General features: G+C 34.0%; 3 protein-coding genes across 15 annotated transcripts in view; 2 read left to right on the top strand and 1 right to left on the bottom strand.

Annotated features, from left to right (window-relative positions):
• The window catches only part of LOC107224179 (multidrug resistance-associated protein 1), a 31,944-nt gene extending 25,183 nt beyond the window's left edge, over window positions 1-6,761 (top strand). For 6 of the 12 annotated variants that reach the window (XM_046735621.1, XM_046735620.1, XM_046735619.1 and 3 more), the window contains 7 exons: window positions 1,880-2,065; window positions 3,155-3,335; window positions 3,530-3,638; window positions 3,712-3,838; window positions 3,977-4,499; window positions 4,748-4,994; window positions 5,163-6,761. In XM_046735621.1, the coding sequence (XP_046591577.1) occupies window positions 1,880-2,065; window positions 3,155-3,335; window positions 3,530-3,638; window positions 3,712-3,838; window positions 3,977-4,499; window positions 4,748-4,994; window positions 5,163-5,277 (1,488 nt within the window). In that variant the 3' untranslated portion in view covers window positions 5,278-6,761. Of the gene's footprint in view, window positions 1-230; window positions 452-1,844; window positions 2,066-3,154; window positions 3,336-3,529; window positions 3,639-3,711; window positions 3,839-3,976; window positions 4,500-4,747; window positions 4,995-5,162 lie in introns of all 12 variants that reach the window. The other 6 variants (XM_046735626.1, XM_046735622.1, XM_046735624.1 and 3 more) reach the window with 3 other exon arrangements.
• Window positions 6,762-7,491: 730 nt separating this feature from the next.
• On the top strand, window positions 7,492-9,882 carry LOC107224177 (PIH1 domain-containing protein 1). 2 transcript variants are annotated; one of them, XM_015664132.2, is made up of 7 exons: window positions 7,493-7,687; window positions 7,787-7,874; window positions 7,968-8,153; window positions 8,273-8,445; window positions 8,547-8,816; window positions 8,897-9,040; window positions 9,317-9,882. In XM_015664132.2, the coding sequence occupies exons 1-7, from the start codon at window positions 7,625-7,627 to the stop codon at window positions 9,350-9,352; spliced, it is 960 nt and encodes a 319-aa protein (XP_015519618.1). In that variant the 5' UTR covers window positions 7,493-7,624; the 3' UTR covers window positions 9,353-9,882. The 2 variants fall into 2 exon arrangements, with proteins under 2 accessions (XP_015519616.1, XP_015519618.1); XM_015664130.2 differs by lacking the exon at window positions 9,317-9,882 and having other exon boundaries at window positions 7,492-7,687; window positions 8,897-9,097.
• LOC107224184 (sphingosine-1-phosphate phosphatase 1) lies at window positions 9,089-13,470 on the bottom strand. The gene is made up of 5 exons (XM_015664152.2): window positions 12,928-13,470; window positions 12,047-12,561; window positions 11,767-11,968; window positions 11,405-11,629; window positions 9,089-11,133 (listed from the first exon to the last, which is right to left on the bottom strand). The coding sequence occupies exons 2-5, from the start codon at window positions 12,546-12,548 to the stop codon at window positions 10,716-10,718; spliced, it is 1,347 nt and encodes a 448-aa protein (XP_015519638.1). The 5' UTR covers window positions 12,549-12,561; window positions 12,928-13,470; the 3' UTR covers window positions 9,089-10,715.
• Between the last annotated feature and the right edge of the window lie 383 nt (window positions 13,471-13,853).

Below are 13,853 nucleotides of genomic sequence, written 5' to 3'. Positions count from 1 at the left end.
CTCTCCATCTTATTGTATATAAAATTATTTTTTTCTCTTTTTTTTTTTAAGTTATTTAGGCAGTACCCTGCTCTGATACTAAGTGCCAAGTGATGGATTTGATAATAATTTCCAATCTACACAAACCATCGTTCAGGACAAGTTGTATCTTTAGTAGAAAAAAAAAAAAACTTTATTCTAAAGAGTATCTTATGTGAAATAGAATATCAGGGATTAGTATTGTGTTACAGCCTTTGGTGTAATTTTGGGAATCATGGCATTGTACCTTGGTGCACTGCGATCGGCAACCGCCATGCATCGTACGGCTTTACACAATGTATTGTGTGGCCCGATGTATCTATTTGACACGGTACCAATTGGTCGTATTCTAAGCCGCTTCAGTGCAGATGTAGACGTTATGGACAACAAAATACCCCCATCACTATCACAGTGTCTGTCATCTCTGTTTAGGGTAAGCTCATGCTCGTCCGCTGGCCATCGGTTTTCTATAATCATGCCTACATACTTATATTATATCACGAAATTTACGTCACTACTGTCAAAAATTAATGGAATCCAACGCTACAGGCTAAACTAATGGTGAACTTATTCTGGAATGAAATATTTACATTGAGTTATTTCCAAAACGGTACCTATTTAAACGATGACTTTCAAGTACCTATCTTTTTTGTGTCTGGTGAATGAATTTTCTGTGAAAAATGTGGCATATACGTTGATAGGATACCAATGACATTACTGATTAAGATATTTCTTTCATTTTAATATTGATTTTTCTGCGCTGCATCAAGGACACAATTATACAAATGCTTTTACTGTAATATATAGCTTATGCACGGCGATGCTTGCATCTTATTTTCACTATATCGTGACTGTAATGCACTATTATTTCTTGGGTATATCACAGCAAACTTCACACAAGATGAGCTAGGACGAACGTAAAGGTATGCTCTGAATATCGAGAAAGCTTGTAATAAATGCAATACCCGTGAATCATTCGGCAGTTTGAAACTGCGACCTTTTTCGATTGTTCTACTGGAACTTTACATGATTTTTACATCTATTCATCCTTTGGTTTGATATTTATTTATTATATTTCGCTCTCATTGTCGTTCAACAGTTTGAATCTATCAAGAGTTTCGTTGAAAAGATTGAATTACTTGAAAATTCATTTAACGTGCTTCTATTTCAATTATATGTAGTTCAGTTATAAAAATTAGAAATCACTTCCTGCTCTTCCATTCATTAATTCTATGTCTTTGAATTTTTTAATTTCTGTCCTTCATTGGATTGTGTTTTAAGTTCGTCCGAAGTACACATTTTCGAGTTGTGAATGGATAATCATTAAACACAATGATTGAAACAAGTTTTGGATGTTTTCAACTTGTAACACTTGGTAAAAGAGTGTGAATCTATCCGTTGACTGAATAGATAGCGTACTTCGTTTCCGTGTAACTGTTCATACTAATATATCATATTAAAACCAATACTACCTGACACACATCATCATCAAGCAATGTGAAATGTGAAATGTGGTAGAAAATAAGAAAGCGAAATATGTTTATTCATTGTTTCAGCTAGATTGCTTTTTCGATTACACATTCAGCAGAGTATATTCACAGTGTTAAATATAGCTACTTTGCCGTAACTGAAATTTGCTAAACGACTGTTGACATATAAAATTCAGCATTTGCTTAACTATGTTGATAATTTCATACAGCTTTGATCAAGGTGGTACTTTTTGTTTGTCAGTATATCACTGAGACATATCAATCTACTAAATACCCGACACCTAATGTCCTGGCCAGCTCGGTTACAATGATAGTTAACCGTGTCTGATGTTATAGCGTTGGCGAGCTTTTTGTATGATTTGGCTCCGCAGCTGGGTTGTTGGTTGGCTGCTCGTCGGATGCACCTAGTGATGCTGCGCGGAGTGATGCGTGCTCCATTGACCTTCTTTGACACGACCCCAACTGGTCGCATTATCTCCAGGTTTGCTAAAGACGTGGATGTACTGGATACTTCACTCCCCCAACAAATTTCAGATAGCATCTATTGCCTATTTGAGGTAATTCTTGTACAGGCAGGAGAAAGCCGATGGTTCATTAGAACGTATTTTCCAGACAATCCCGGACATTCCCACTTCTGTGCATTCGTTCTTATTACTTTCTGTAGTTCTTTCAAGACCGTTGAAGATTTGCTCTTTTCTTCAGACTCGTGCGGTGGACTTCAATTACATAAAACTCATCAGTTATTTTTCATTATTGTTGTAATGTAGTTGAACCTTAATTGCAAATGCATTACACTGTGTATTTATTTACAAGAAGTAATGATAAAACTGGAAGCAATATTATTCATTACTTTCGCTGTGTATGCAACTTTCCGTTTGTTTTAGCAATCTTGATTATTCAGTAGATACTTTCAATTCTTTCTTTTCTGTGTGTGCTTTCTGTGTATGTTCAAATTGCCACTTTGACCACCTGACGTAGTGTCAATAAAAAGTATGTAGGAGCGTTTGATAATCTATCAAAAAAGATAAATTTTGTCTCAAGATTGAAGCTTTTTCAAATTGTAATTTCTGTGTTGTTTTTTCGTGTTATAAATCTTATTTGTATAGTTGTGTCCGAAGACAGTTACCATTAATTGAAAATCTTGTTATAACCAAAGATTTTTATTTCTTTGCGGTGTTTGTTTCTGCTTGAAATTCACTTTGGATTCAGTGCTTCGTGCCAGTTGGTGGGCCATTTACGTTATAAGCTTTGTTCTATATATATATATATATTGCTATAAAGCATAACTATTCTGTGGAACTAATATTTAGAAATAGCATGGCTTACTGTGAACAATAAGTTCGAAATTTGTTACAATTTGCAACAAAATTAGAAATTTTTTACAGTCAAATACATTGAAAGGTTTCTTGAATTTTAATTCTAGGCCTTTTGATCCCAGGTCATTTGAATTACTCATTTTGATCTAGTTAATTGCTACATGTTTTCGTTATATGTACATACGTTTATTCCATTGAAATTATATACTTCAATTAATGTATACTAAACCAGATAGAAGTCTAAATTCAATTATCAAATGTTTGATTTCCATTAATTTGCCACTATAACTTGAAAAATCTGATACGCTAACAAAATAAAATTCTTTACAGGCAGTTGGCACTGTTGTAGCAATTTGTTACAGCACACCACTTTTTGCAGTTGTAATCCTACCAATAGGGGTTGTTTATTACTTTGTTCAGCGTTTCTATGTTGCAACTTCGCGACAGTTGAAACGGTTGGAATCTGTTTCTAGATCCCCTATTTACTCCCATTTTGGTGAATCTGTTACAGGTATGTTAATTCAACTGAAATACATCTACTATATCTAAATCTTAGTAACATGCATTATTTATCTGTGATGTGATTATTTATATTTAGTGAAATCAAATAGAGACAAATCTTGAGCTAATTTTTATACAAAAATCATCGCCAGATCTGAATAAACTTATTCAAATCCTCATTCTGTGATACATATTCAATAACAGGTGCTCCAACAATCAGAGCCTATGGTTTGCAAGACAGATTCATTGCTGAATCTGAAAGCAGAGTAGACTTTAATCAAGTCTGCTATTATCCCAGTGTTATTGCAAATCGGTAAGTGAGATTAATGAAGAAATTGAATATTACTATTAAAACCGGAAACTTATTGTGGAAATTTGTGTTACAGGTGGTTAGCGATACGATTGGAAATGGTGGGAAACCTGATCATATTTTTTGCTGCTCTATTTTCCGTCCTTCCAAAAGAAGATTTGACTGCAGGTGGTGTAGGATTCTCATTGAGCTACGCTCTTCAAGTAAGTAGTGCACCTGTAGATACTGGTTTTAATTGCTGCAACCAACATTCTGAATTTAATATTAAATTTGCACAATGCAAGTAAAATAGTATTAACAAAAATATGCAATTCTACTAGTAATCATTGTTACGTAATCAGATTACACAAACCTTGAACTGGCTGGTAAGAATGACATCCGACGTAGAAACAAACATTGTTGCCGTCGAAAGAATAAAGGAGTATGGCGAAACACCTCAAGAAGCGCCGTGGGAGATTCCTAATTGTAGTCCACCAGCAGATTGGCCCAACGAAGGGCGCGTTGAATTTAGAGACTACAAAGTTAGGTATAGGGAAGGATTAGACCTTGTGCTCAAAGGTTTGACCTTTACTGTCAACGGCGGCGAGAAGGTTGGCATTGTCGGCAGAACCGGAGCAGGAAAATCATCGCTAACACTGTCGCTGTTCAGAATTATCGAGGCTGCTGGTGGAAAGATTTTTATTGATGGTCTAGATATATCACAGATGGGTCTTCATGCCTTGAGATCGAGACTAACGATTATACCCCAGGACCCAGTATTGTTTTCTGGTACCTTGAGGCTGAACTTAGATCCATTTGAACAGCACACAGATGATCAAGTTTGGAAAGCGTTAGAACATGCCCATTTGAAAGAATTCGTTAAAGGTATATTTGTCATCAGGTTTGATATCATTACACTACATTTGTAAAATAAAATGGATTATCTACTTCAATAGTGTTCAAAATTTTTCAATATTAATTTACCAAAGATAATTAATATTGCTAAGAGTAAGAAAAAAATTGCTATATCGTTTTTTTTTTTACCAGAAGCATCTGTTTACAGGATTTTTTACATTTTCAACAATCAAGAAACACGACTGTTGTTACGAATAAAATATTAATCATTGTTTTAGGTCTGCCGTCCGGTTTGTTGCACGAAGTGACAGAAGGTGGAGATAATTTGAGTGTTGGTCAACGGCAATTAATATGCCTGGCTCGAGCTTTGTTGAGAAAGACACGAGTGCTTATATTAGATGAAGCAACTGCTGCTGTCGATCTGGAAACCGATGATCTTATCCAGCGGACCATTAGAGAAGAGTTTAAAAATTGCACTGTACTTACAATTGCACACAGGCTGAATACAATACTCGATTCAGATAGGTACGAGAATATTTTATTTTATTTTGTTGATAACGTTTTCACTGCCAAATTCAGGATCTTTTCAATATTACCCGCGTTAGCATTGCATAGATTCTGCATTGAACCAAACAACATGGTTTAAAATAATGTACTCTTGTGTCATATTGAATTTCATATTTTTATTTTCAGAGTTATCGTATTAGATAAAGGTTACATCACAGAGTTTGACGACCCGGAAACGCTAATCCAACAAAAAACTAGTGCATTCTATAGTATGGCCAAGGATGCTGGTTTAGCAGCGTAAAATTATATTTCGTTTAGGTTTTTCGTTGATTACTTACAACTTTGTACAGTTCATTGACGTTAAAGAGTTATCATATCCTCTGGAGAAATAGTTTCGGAAGGCAGAACAAATATTTCGTACCAACGTGACAGTAAAAGTTGATCTTTTTCTAAAATATACATTAATATTTGTAATCGCGAATTCTGACATTTTCATTGGATAATTCTGATATGAGGGTGACTTTTTTTGCATGTCTGTAAATCACTTTGAACATGCTATACTGTTGTTTAATATACTGCCAGCCGGAGTGAGCTTATCTCACCCTGTAATGTAGTAGGATCATCTCTGACGGCATATATATTTCTTTCAGCCAGTACATTTTTCCATAATCCTGTTATTATTTTTTATTGTTCAATCATATTTCACAAACAACTATATTTTTTAATTATTTTAATTTTTTCCTCGATATTGTAGCCACCTTAAGTTATTCTCACTCGAGTTCAAACTATCGCAACAATCAGTTTCAAAGTACTCAAGTAACGTACTTAAGTTCCGCGTATCTACTTAATTTTACAGTTTACTTCACCATTCTGGAATTTGCCTTGTAATCTTGTATTACTTTTCTATTCTTCTCAGTCACCTACGTAACCAGTATTGGGCAGTTTTAGAATGTCCAATGCAAGTTACGCTAGTACTTAAAACGCACCACAAAATATGAAAAATATTACAAAAAGCAATTATAATGTATAATATTAATTAATTAATGTAAGGTATTTGGTCGATGTCAATTTCAGCAATCACGTCAAAAATAGCACACTTGTTGCGATACAGCATATAAGTGTTTTTACTTGAGAATTTAGTTGATTTTTGTTTCAACATGGATGTTATATTAACAACACGATCCTATGTTGTAATACCAGTAAGATTTGTAATATAAGCGTGTGCAATGCATATGGTCTGTACCGTGTCTTGTATTACAAATCTTGTGAGTATCTTAATTCCAAAGTTCCATTGCTTTATAGAAATACAGAATATACTTAATTTTTCAGAGGCAATTGAAAATATTCTTTATACGAGTATATTTTTAATGCTTCAGTATCTTGCCGCCGTTTCATGCGACTTATAAATAGAATGGAATTTTTTTCTCACTTTGAGTTCTTATGCGTGTAATTATAAAAAAATTACATCTAAAAAAAACTTAATATAATATATTACTATACTACGCAGTTCTATTTTATTAGATTATTAAATGAGTACAAGAGAAATGCGATTCTTGGCGATGGAATTTTCGCATTGTATGTTACAAAGTGCAGAGAGAAAAGTGCCTACTTGTATGTACTGTGAAATATATGTATATCATCTGTTTAATATATAGACCCAAACCATTGAGCGTAATACAGTTATCTATCAACATTTTTAGACTCAACAAAAGATTCTTAGGTAATAAAAAAATACTTACGGATACTAGTAATGTTTTACAAAATATATTATTGAAAATTTCTCTATATGTTGGTGAATTTTCTTGATATGTGCTACACTGAAATCCCATATCATCATATGTGCTCACTTTTTAGGACATATTTGTTCATTTCTCTCCAATAATTGCTGTTGTAATGGATTTCTATCATTGGAACTTGTCTTTTGTTGCGATTTGAGTGTCGCTATTGGTTCGGTTTAGTGTTTTTATAATTTAACCGATATCTTGTTTTATGCTTCATAAAATTATATGAAACTCGTAATTTGAAAATATGTTGGTGGAATCCACGAATCAGTCCCGTACATTCATCTAAAGCCCTGTCAATTCAATACTATTTCAAATCTTTATTATTTCTCTTTGAACCATCAAGGTAGATGTGAGTATGTAGTTGATTGTCCATTTTCTAAGAAAAACAAAGTTACGTGATCAAAAAACTAAGTCAGTGATAGTCATGAGTCGAAACTAGTTTTTTCCCCAATCCAGTAATTATTACAAGTCTAAATTATTACCGAAAAACTTCAACCTTCAACAATATCAGCTCTATGTGGTAAGTTCACCATTTTCTGGTTATCCGATTTTGATAAAAACAAATATATACAAAAACTTGCATAGTAAAACGAAAATTGAAATGTATTAAACTGGAACCTACATTTTCACAATGATCTTAAAAATTACCGCCGTAAGTCGCGAGCGCTCCTTCGGATAAAATGAAAAGTATAAGCCAAAATATCACGAAGTAACATTATTTCCTGAGTTGATTGAAGATTTATAGTTTAGTCACTTGAGTCAACGTTTCCTGCAATATATAAACAATTTACAATCTGCTTTCTGCGCGCACGTTGCGAAAGGAATTTCAATAGTTTTCAAAGTTCGCGAAGAAGGTGATTAAAAATGTCAAATAATTCATTATTGGATGTTGACGAATCAATTATAACAAAAAATCTGCTGTTACCGGTAAGTTATTATGATTTAATATCGTAGCCTAGTTCAGTTGCTTGTTTTTTACAAATAAATTCAATGTCAACTAACCTCATCTATTTTGTTATTTAACAGGGCATTAAAGAGGAAAATGACCTCGAAGAACTCCTGAAAAACTTCAATAAACCTGAACGTCCTTCAGTCACGATAAGACCGAGTCCAGGTATGAATGACAAGTATTCGGATTTGTTAAACAAAATTTAAACCTGTACGATTGCACTAACGATCAACTTGATTACTTTCTTTCCCCCATCAGGTTCTTGCGTTAAAGCAAAAACAGAATGTGGCCAAAAAGTCTTTTTGAACATATGTCTAACGACAGAGATACCAGCACCAGAAGAAATATCTGAAACACAATTGCTAAAACTGATAGAAGATGAAACCCCCTCCAGTTATCGCATTCCGATGAGTATTGGTCAGGAAAGGATGGAATCTGACAAATGTAAGAGACACTGATTTATTCTATATAATAGATTGTCTAATGGAGCATATCTGCCGTCAAAGCAAAAAAATAAGGTATACTATGGTAAATCCATTTAAAATTAAATAATTTTTCTTCAGCTGATAAACCAGCGCCAACATACGACATAGCAATAAATACGGAATTTTATAAAAAATGCATGGAACATAAACTGTTCTGGGTTTTCCTGATCAGCGTCGTTATAGAGGGGGTTTCAGACAAATATGACAAGCGTATACGTCCCGAAGGATATGTCGTACTGAAGCATCGCAAGGTAATTCTAAGTTGAATAATCCTACCGTGTTTTTGAGAAAATAAAACCAAACACAGATAGATTTGATACAATGTTTCTTCAATGCTACACAAATTATTTAGGCCCTGGGCAAGCTGCAGCAACACAGAATTGAGAAACGAGAAGTCAATAACGCAATGCGTAAACCACTTATTCAAGACTTGACAGGTGATAACTTAAGGCCAACGAGACTGGAAACTGAAACAATCAATCTTTCCAAATCCGCATTGAGTGCTCAATCTGTATATGGAAATAACTTCAAGAACTCAAGAATACCTGAGTACAGAATTTTACGTGAACCAAAGGAAGGAACTGTTGAGAAATTAGTTGGACAATTTAAAGTGCCTAATGTGGTACGATGTTTTCATTTAAATATCTTTACTCAGTATATATGTACAATAAATTATCATATTTTTGAAATATTTTGTTATAGTTATCTTCAAAAGATTTGGCGGTCGATGTTGGTGAGGATCGAATAATAGTGGAAGCTCACAGAACTGGTTATTTGATCGATATCTTTGTCCCATATTCCATTGCTCAAGAAAATGTGGATGCAGCATTAGACACAATCAATGGCGTAAGTAAACTACTTTACTCTTGCAAACTCATAACTTTTTTATTCGGAATACACTAAAAGATAAAATCCTTATAGCTTCAAATGAATCCCTATTCGTAAATGCAAAGAAGTCAAATTTGTGTTTGATATGACTTGATTGGAGATAAAAAAATTTTATTAATCCTTAATAAAATTTAATTTTTGGAATGTCAATAATGTAGCAATAATGAATTCTTATCATCACCTCAATCATTGATAGGTAACATTTCAGACATTTTCATTTTTTTGTATTTACAGATGTTGGTACTAAATATGCCTGTTGTTCAGTGTTAATATCTTTGAATTTAAATTATCAACTTTTGCCTGATATGAAGCGTCTGCCTTAATATATGAAGGATAATAAATCTTTAAGAAAAAACATCCAAATAATTAGTTTATTAACATCTTAAATACGATATTAAATCCTTAAATTATACTTGCAATAGTCAAGTCTGCCTAATAAATCGGCAAAAATAAAGCTATGTTGTTAATATCATTATTACAAAAGCTTTGAAATTGAACCAACGTTCATCAATTCTAGACTTCACTTAATATTCAATTATACCATTTGCTATAAAAAAATGTATGTGACAAGTAGTATGGAATAGACATTTTGATTCTTAAAATAGCAAATGTTTCATAGCCACTGGATATGTTTCATGACAGTTATTTTAAAGAAATAAGTTTTCTACAGTTAAAAAGAAAACAGGTAAATATAAATATAAATTTACATGAGCAAATTGAATCTATTCGTTTTGAAAACATCAAATGATTCTTTAGTAACAAAAAGCTGTAAGATTTATAAATATATACATATATATTTGTGTATAATTCATTTATTTGGTGTAAATCATTAAGACTCGTGAATACTAAATACGTGATATAAAACTTTGATAGCATTCAACTGAGCATTAAAGACATTCATTGAACGTTTACAGTGGGGCAGTAGGTGTAGCGATAAATTTTTTAGATATTCAACACTGTGTTCAAGCAAGCAAGTTTAGTCAGGGTTTCGCTTCATTTACCGCATCAATAAATGGGAATAAAGCAAGGGTTACTCGTTTTTGTGACTATCAGTTTATCAGGGTCTAGCTCCCAGCAGAATTAATTACTAGTCCTACTAGTCTGATCATACACGATTTGGATTGAGCAAAATTTTCAAATAATTCCGAGCCTTATTTTGTTGCTATGTTCAATCTCTATTCAAACTATGCTCAGGGGATTGGAACTTTAATCGATATTTTCGATCGTTACAATTCTTTCACGATTTGCCAGAATTTTCACTGATCAGGAGTAAATATTGCTTGTAAATTAGGCGAACCACGAATAAATATTGTTTTTCAAAATACATAGATGTTCGAGAATGATACCGCTTAGTACAAAACACATTATTCAACCTTACATTACTATCTATGTTCGATTGCTAAACATCAAGTGAACAAATATTTTGTTTCATTTCTCAGTTTTCGATGGTTTTATCAGATTGAATGCAATACTTATGTCCTCCTCTGTTATGAAATATTAATTCGTACTGATATTTCAGTACTCTTTGGATGTAGAACATGATGATAAGTGATGAATACGTGTAAGTACGTTATTTGTATTTGCACTGAACATGCAAGATCTATTTTAGATCAAGTGCCCGTTACTACTAAAACTATAATTCTGTATAAAAGGTTGGTCTTTCAATTCCGATCATACTAAAAACATTTGGTAATAGGTAAACAGCGTTGAAACCGATCATAAAACACGTGATGTACTTATAAACCAAATCAACAAGGACCTTGTTTCGATTTTCTAAACAGTTCCGACTTTTCATCAGTTCTTTTGAATTTACTCTTAGTATCGCACACATTGTTGCATAGCTGAGAAATTTAAATAATGCCTTTGTTGCTATTATACAGCAAAATCCTAATATTGTTCTCAATACTGTACGCCCAAGCATTGGATAAGATGGCCAAATAATATTGTATGGTGGAGGAAGTAGTGGCGTTGACATTGCTCCGGTTCTGTAATTTAGCCATGCTCCAACGTGGACCCCGGCTGTAACCGACACTACCATGGCAGTGTCACCTCTGAAATGGTAATTATTAGGGATTACTTTGTTTGTTTAAATGATACTATTTCCGTTTGTTTTCGACATTCTACTTTTTTACATCTGGAAAGGGATTTTTACTTGTATTCAATTTTTTTTTTTAAATAGTTTTCTGTAAATCCGTGAACAAGAGAGGAAATTTGAAAAAAATTAATGCCTGCGTTGTAAATGCTGTGCACACAATTGTACTAAGGATAGGTATTTGATATGTAGAAGATGCTAAGTATTTTAAGTCTACGGCACACATGTACCTTGTAGGAGTCCATTTATCACTACAGGGATAATATACCACAGTAGCGATGCTGATAGCAACTAAGATGGCCAAAGCCCAATCCTTTGTTAGAAAGTAATAGTCTGTTGCATCAACCAATGGCACTAGGGGAATCATTAGAAACATTGCTAAAGCCAGGCCAGCAAGAATGTCCAGCACTGTATGCATTCCGAGATAAATTCGGCTCACACAGACCAATGTACACCTGTAAAAAACATCACGATAATTTTGGATTTAGTAGTAATTACTATCTCAATTTAATCGTAATCCGCTGAAAGCTGAATGAATCTGTCTAACTATATTATATGGGTCGAAAGAGAAGTATGCTGGTATGTGTTTTACCAAAGAACAGCGATAATGCAACCGATGGTAAACGAATAAACGTATCTGTTCATCGTGAAAAGCACAACACTGAATGGAATAGAAACAGCGATCATGGCGTGAGTCGATGGCATGCCGTATTCCTGGGACCATTTGTTTTGTAATCTGACTGATGGCGGGCATGCAGGTCTTGGCCAGCATATTATATCCTTCAAGCACTGACCTGTACGAAAGATCTGGTTAATTTGGCATTATATCTTGTCCATCCTCCTCAGTTCAAGAATGACTGCAAAAAACTTACCAATTGTCATAACGACGGCCCAAACTAAAACGATTCTTCGTCCAACAGCACCATCAATATTCCAGAACCAGAATGGAATAAAAGTGGAATAAAATATTTCGTCCCCAAGTTCTGTACCGAACAAAAATAAGTAATACCAAATATGATTTGTTATTGTAAACTGGGGAGGATCCGAACTAGATGTGGGCATTGCTTCGTCTTCGCTTGTTGCATAACCATTGGTTTCATTTCTTGAACTCCGTTCATCATTGATACTATTTACTTTTCTTCTTATTGTTGTTGTTACATTTCCATTATCATAAGAGAAATCCATCACCGAGTTTCCATCTCCACTTTTGTGTTGCAGTATTTGATTGTGGTGTATTCTTACTCCAAAAAACTCTTGGATTTGCGCAACCTGTTGCGGGTCTTTGAAGTATTCTATAGCCTCTGACCACATTTTTTTTTCCAAATTTACTTTATCGGGATAGAAAAGACGGTGTATACTCCGATACTCCTGCATGTACTTCAGTAATCTAAAATGACATACATGAAAATTGTAATGTTATGCCCGGCTCAGGTAGTTATTAATTGATGATACACGTGAATTTCAGGTTTTCGTTGTAAACAGTGAAGAGTTTTTGATGTTACATTTAACAAAAATTATTTGAAATTAAATGTTGCTGCACATATGAAAAGCTTAGTGGCAGTTTCGGTTTGATGAATAATTCGATTAGTAAACCGGATTTACCAGTATTATTCGATTCGATTCGAATTACTTAACGAGGTTTTATAACGGTTATCAGTGTAACGACTTGAATGACTAATTCGTTAATCTTACAAATCGTTGATAGTACGGTCTATTATTACTTAATAACGTTGAAATGTTAAAATTTTTATACCTGGTTTATCCTTTCGTATCATTTGCAACACACAAGTAGTTTATTAATTTATATTATCACGTTCTTAAGATAGTTTTAATGTTATATTCTACTAGGGCAAAATGCGCCGCGGCATACGTGCGCGATCACCTTGTTACATTAACCATGTTTGACGTTATCAAGGATCTATACCAGCGGCTATTGCAGACTACTGTGGTCTACAATCACGACTAAGCAAGTTTAGAGATGAACTGTTTTCCGAGCATGTTTTGGCATCTCTTTCTTTCTTTTTCTCTCTCTCTATAACTCAATGGATGGTAATCTAGAAAGTTATTGACTGATCTCTAACGTTTCAGTGTCTCTACGCCCCGGATTCCGTAACTCCGTCGCGGGTGTTAAAGAAGATCTTCTGTTTAAAGCTTCTCTCTGATTGGTCAAAATGACGTTTATTAGCTCTGTCACTGTCATATAAGTTACAGAATAAGGTTCAGTAGAGATTAGTACTGGAGCAACAGTATATTGCCGTTATCTCTGCGGATCACATCACCTCCGGGCCCTTGGCTTTCTTTCGCCTGCTCAGCATAATATAGATATGTATAAAACACCTGACGGAACGAACGACGGCAATTTGGCAAACGCGAAGTAGCACGGTTCAGGCTGCGTCGCGTAATTTGATCAATCAATATCAAAATCAATAAATTTTGTAACTTCAATTATAGGTTCAATGTATACGTGGTTGTCGGAATGAATTTTATTAATTAAAATGATCGAATTTGGACAAATGACATCATTTGCCAGTATTCGTAGACTCTTAATTTTCATCCACGCCAATAGGAATTTCTTATGGCAATTGTGATTTGTGTTATCTACCGTCGGTACAATACAATTTCAGTGAACTTATCTTACCGTCGACAATTGCTTAAAAAAAATTTAAACTATATCAGACA

Source organism: Neodiprion lecontei, chromosome 3, assembly GCF_021901455.1.
Source record: "Neodiprion lecontei isolate iyNeoLeco1 chromosome 3, iyNeoLeco1.1, whole genome shotgun sequence".
NCBI classification, from domain to species: Eukaryota; Metazoa; Arthropoda; class Insecta; order Hymenoptera; family Diprionidae; genus Neodiprion; species Neodiprion lecontei.
This window is presented reverse-complemented; position numbering and strand designations above follow the sequence as displayed.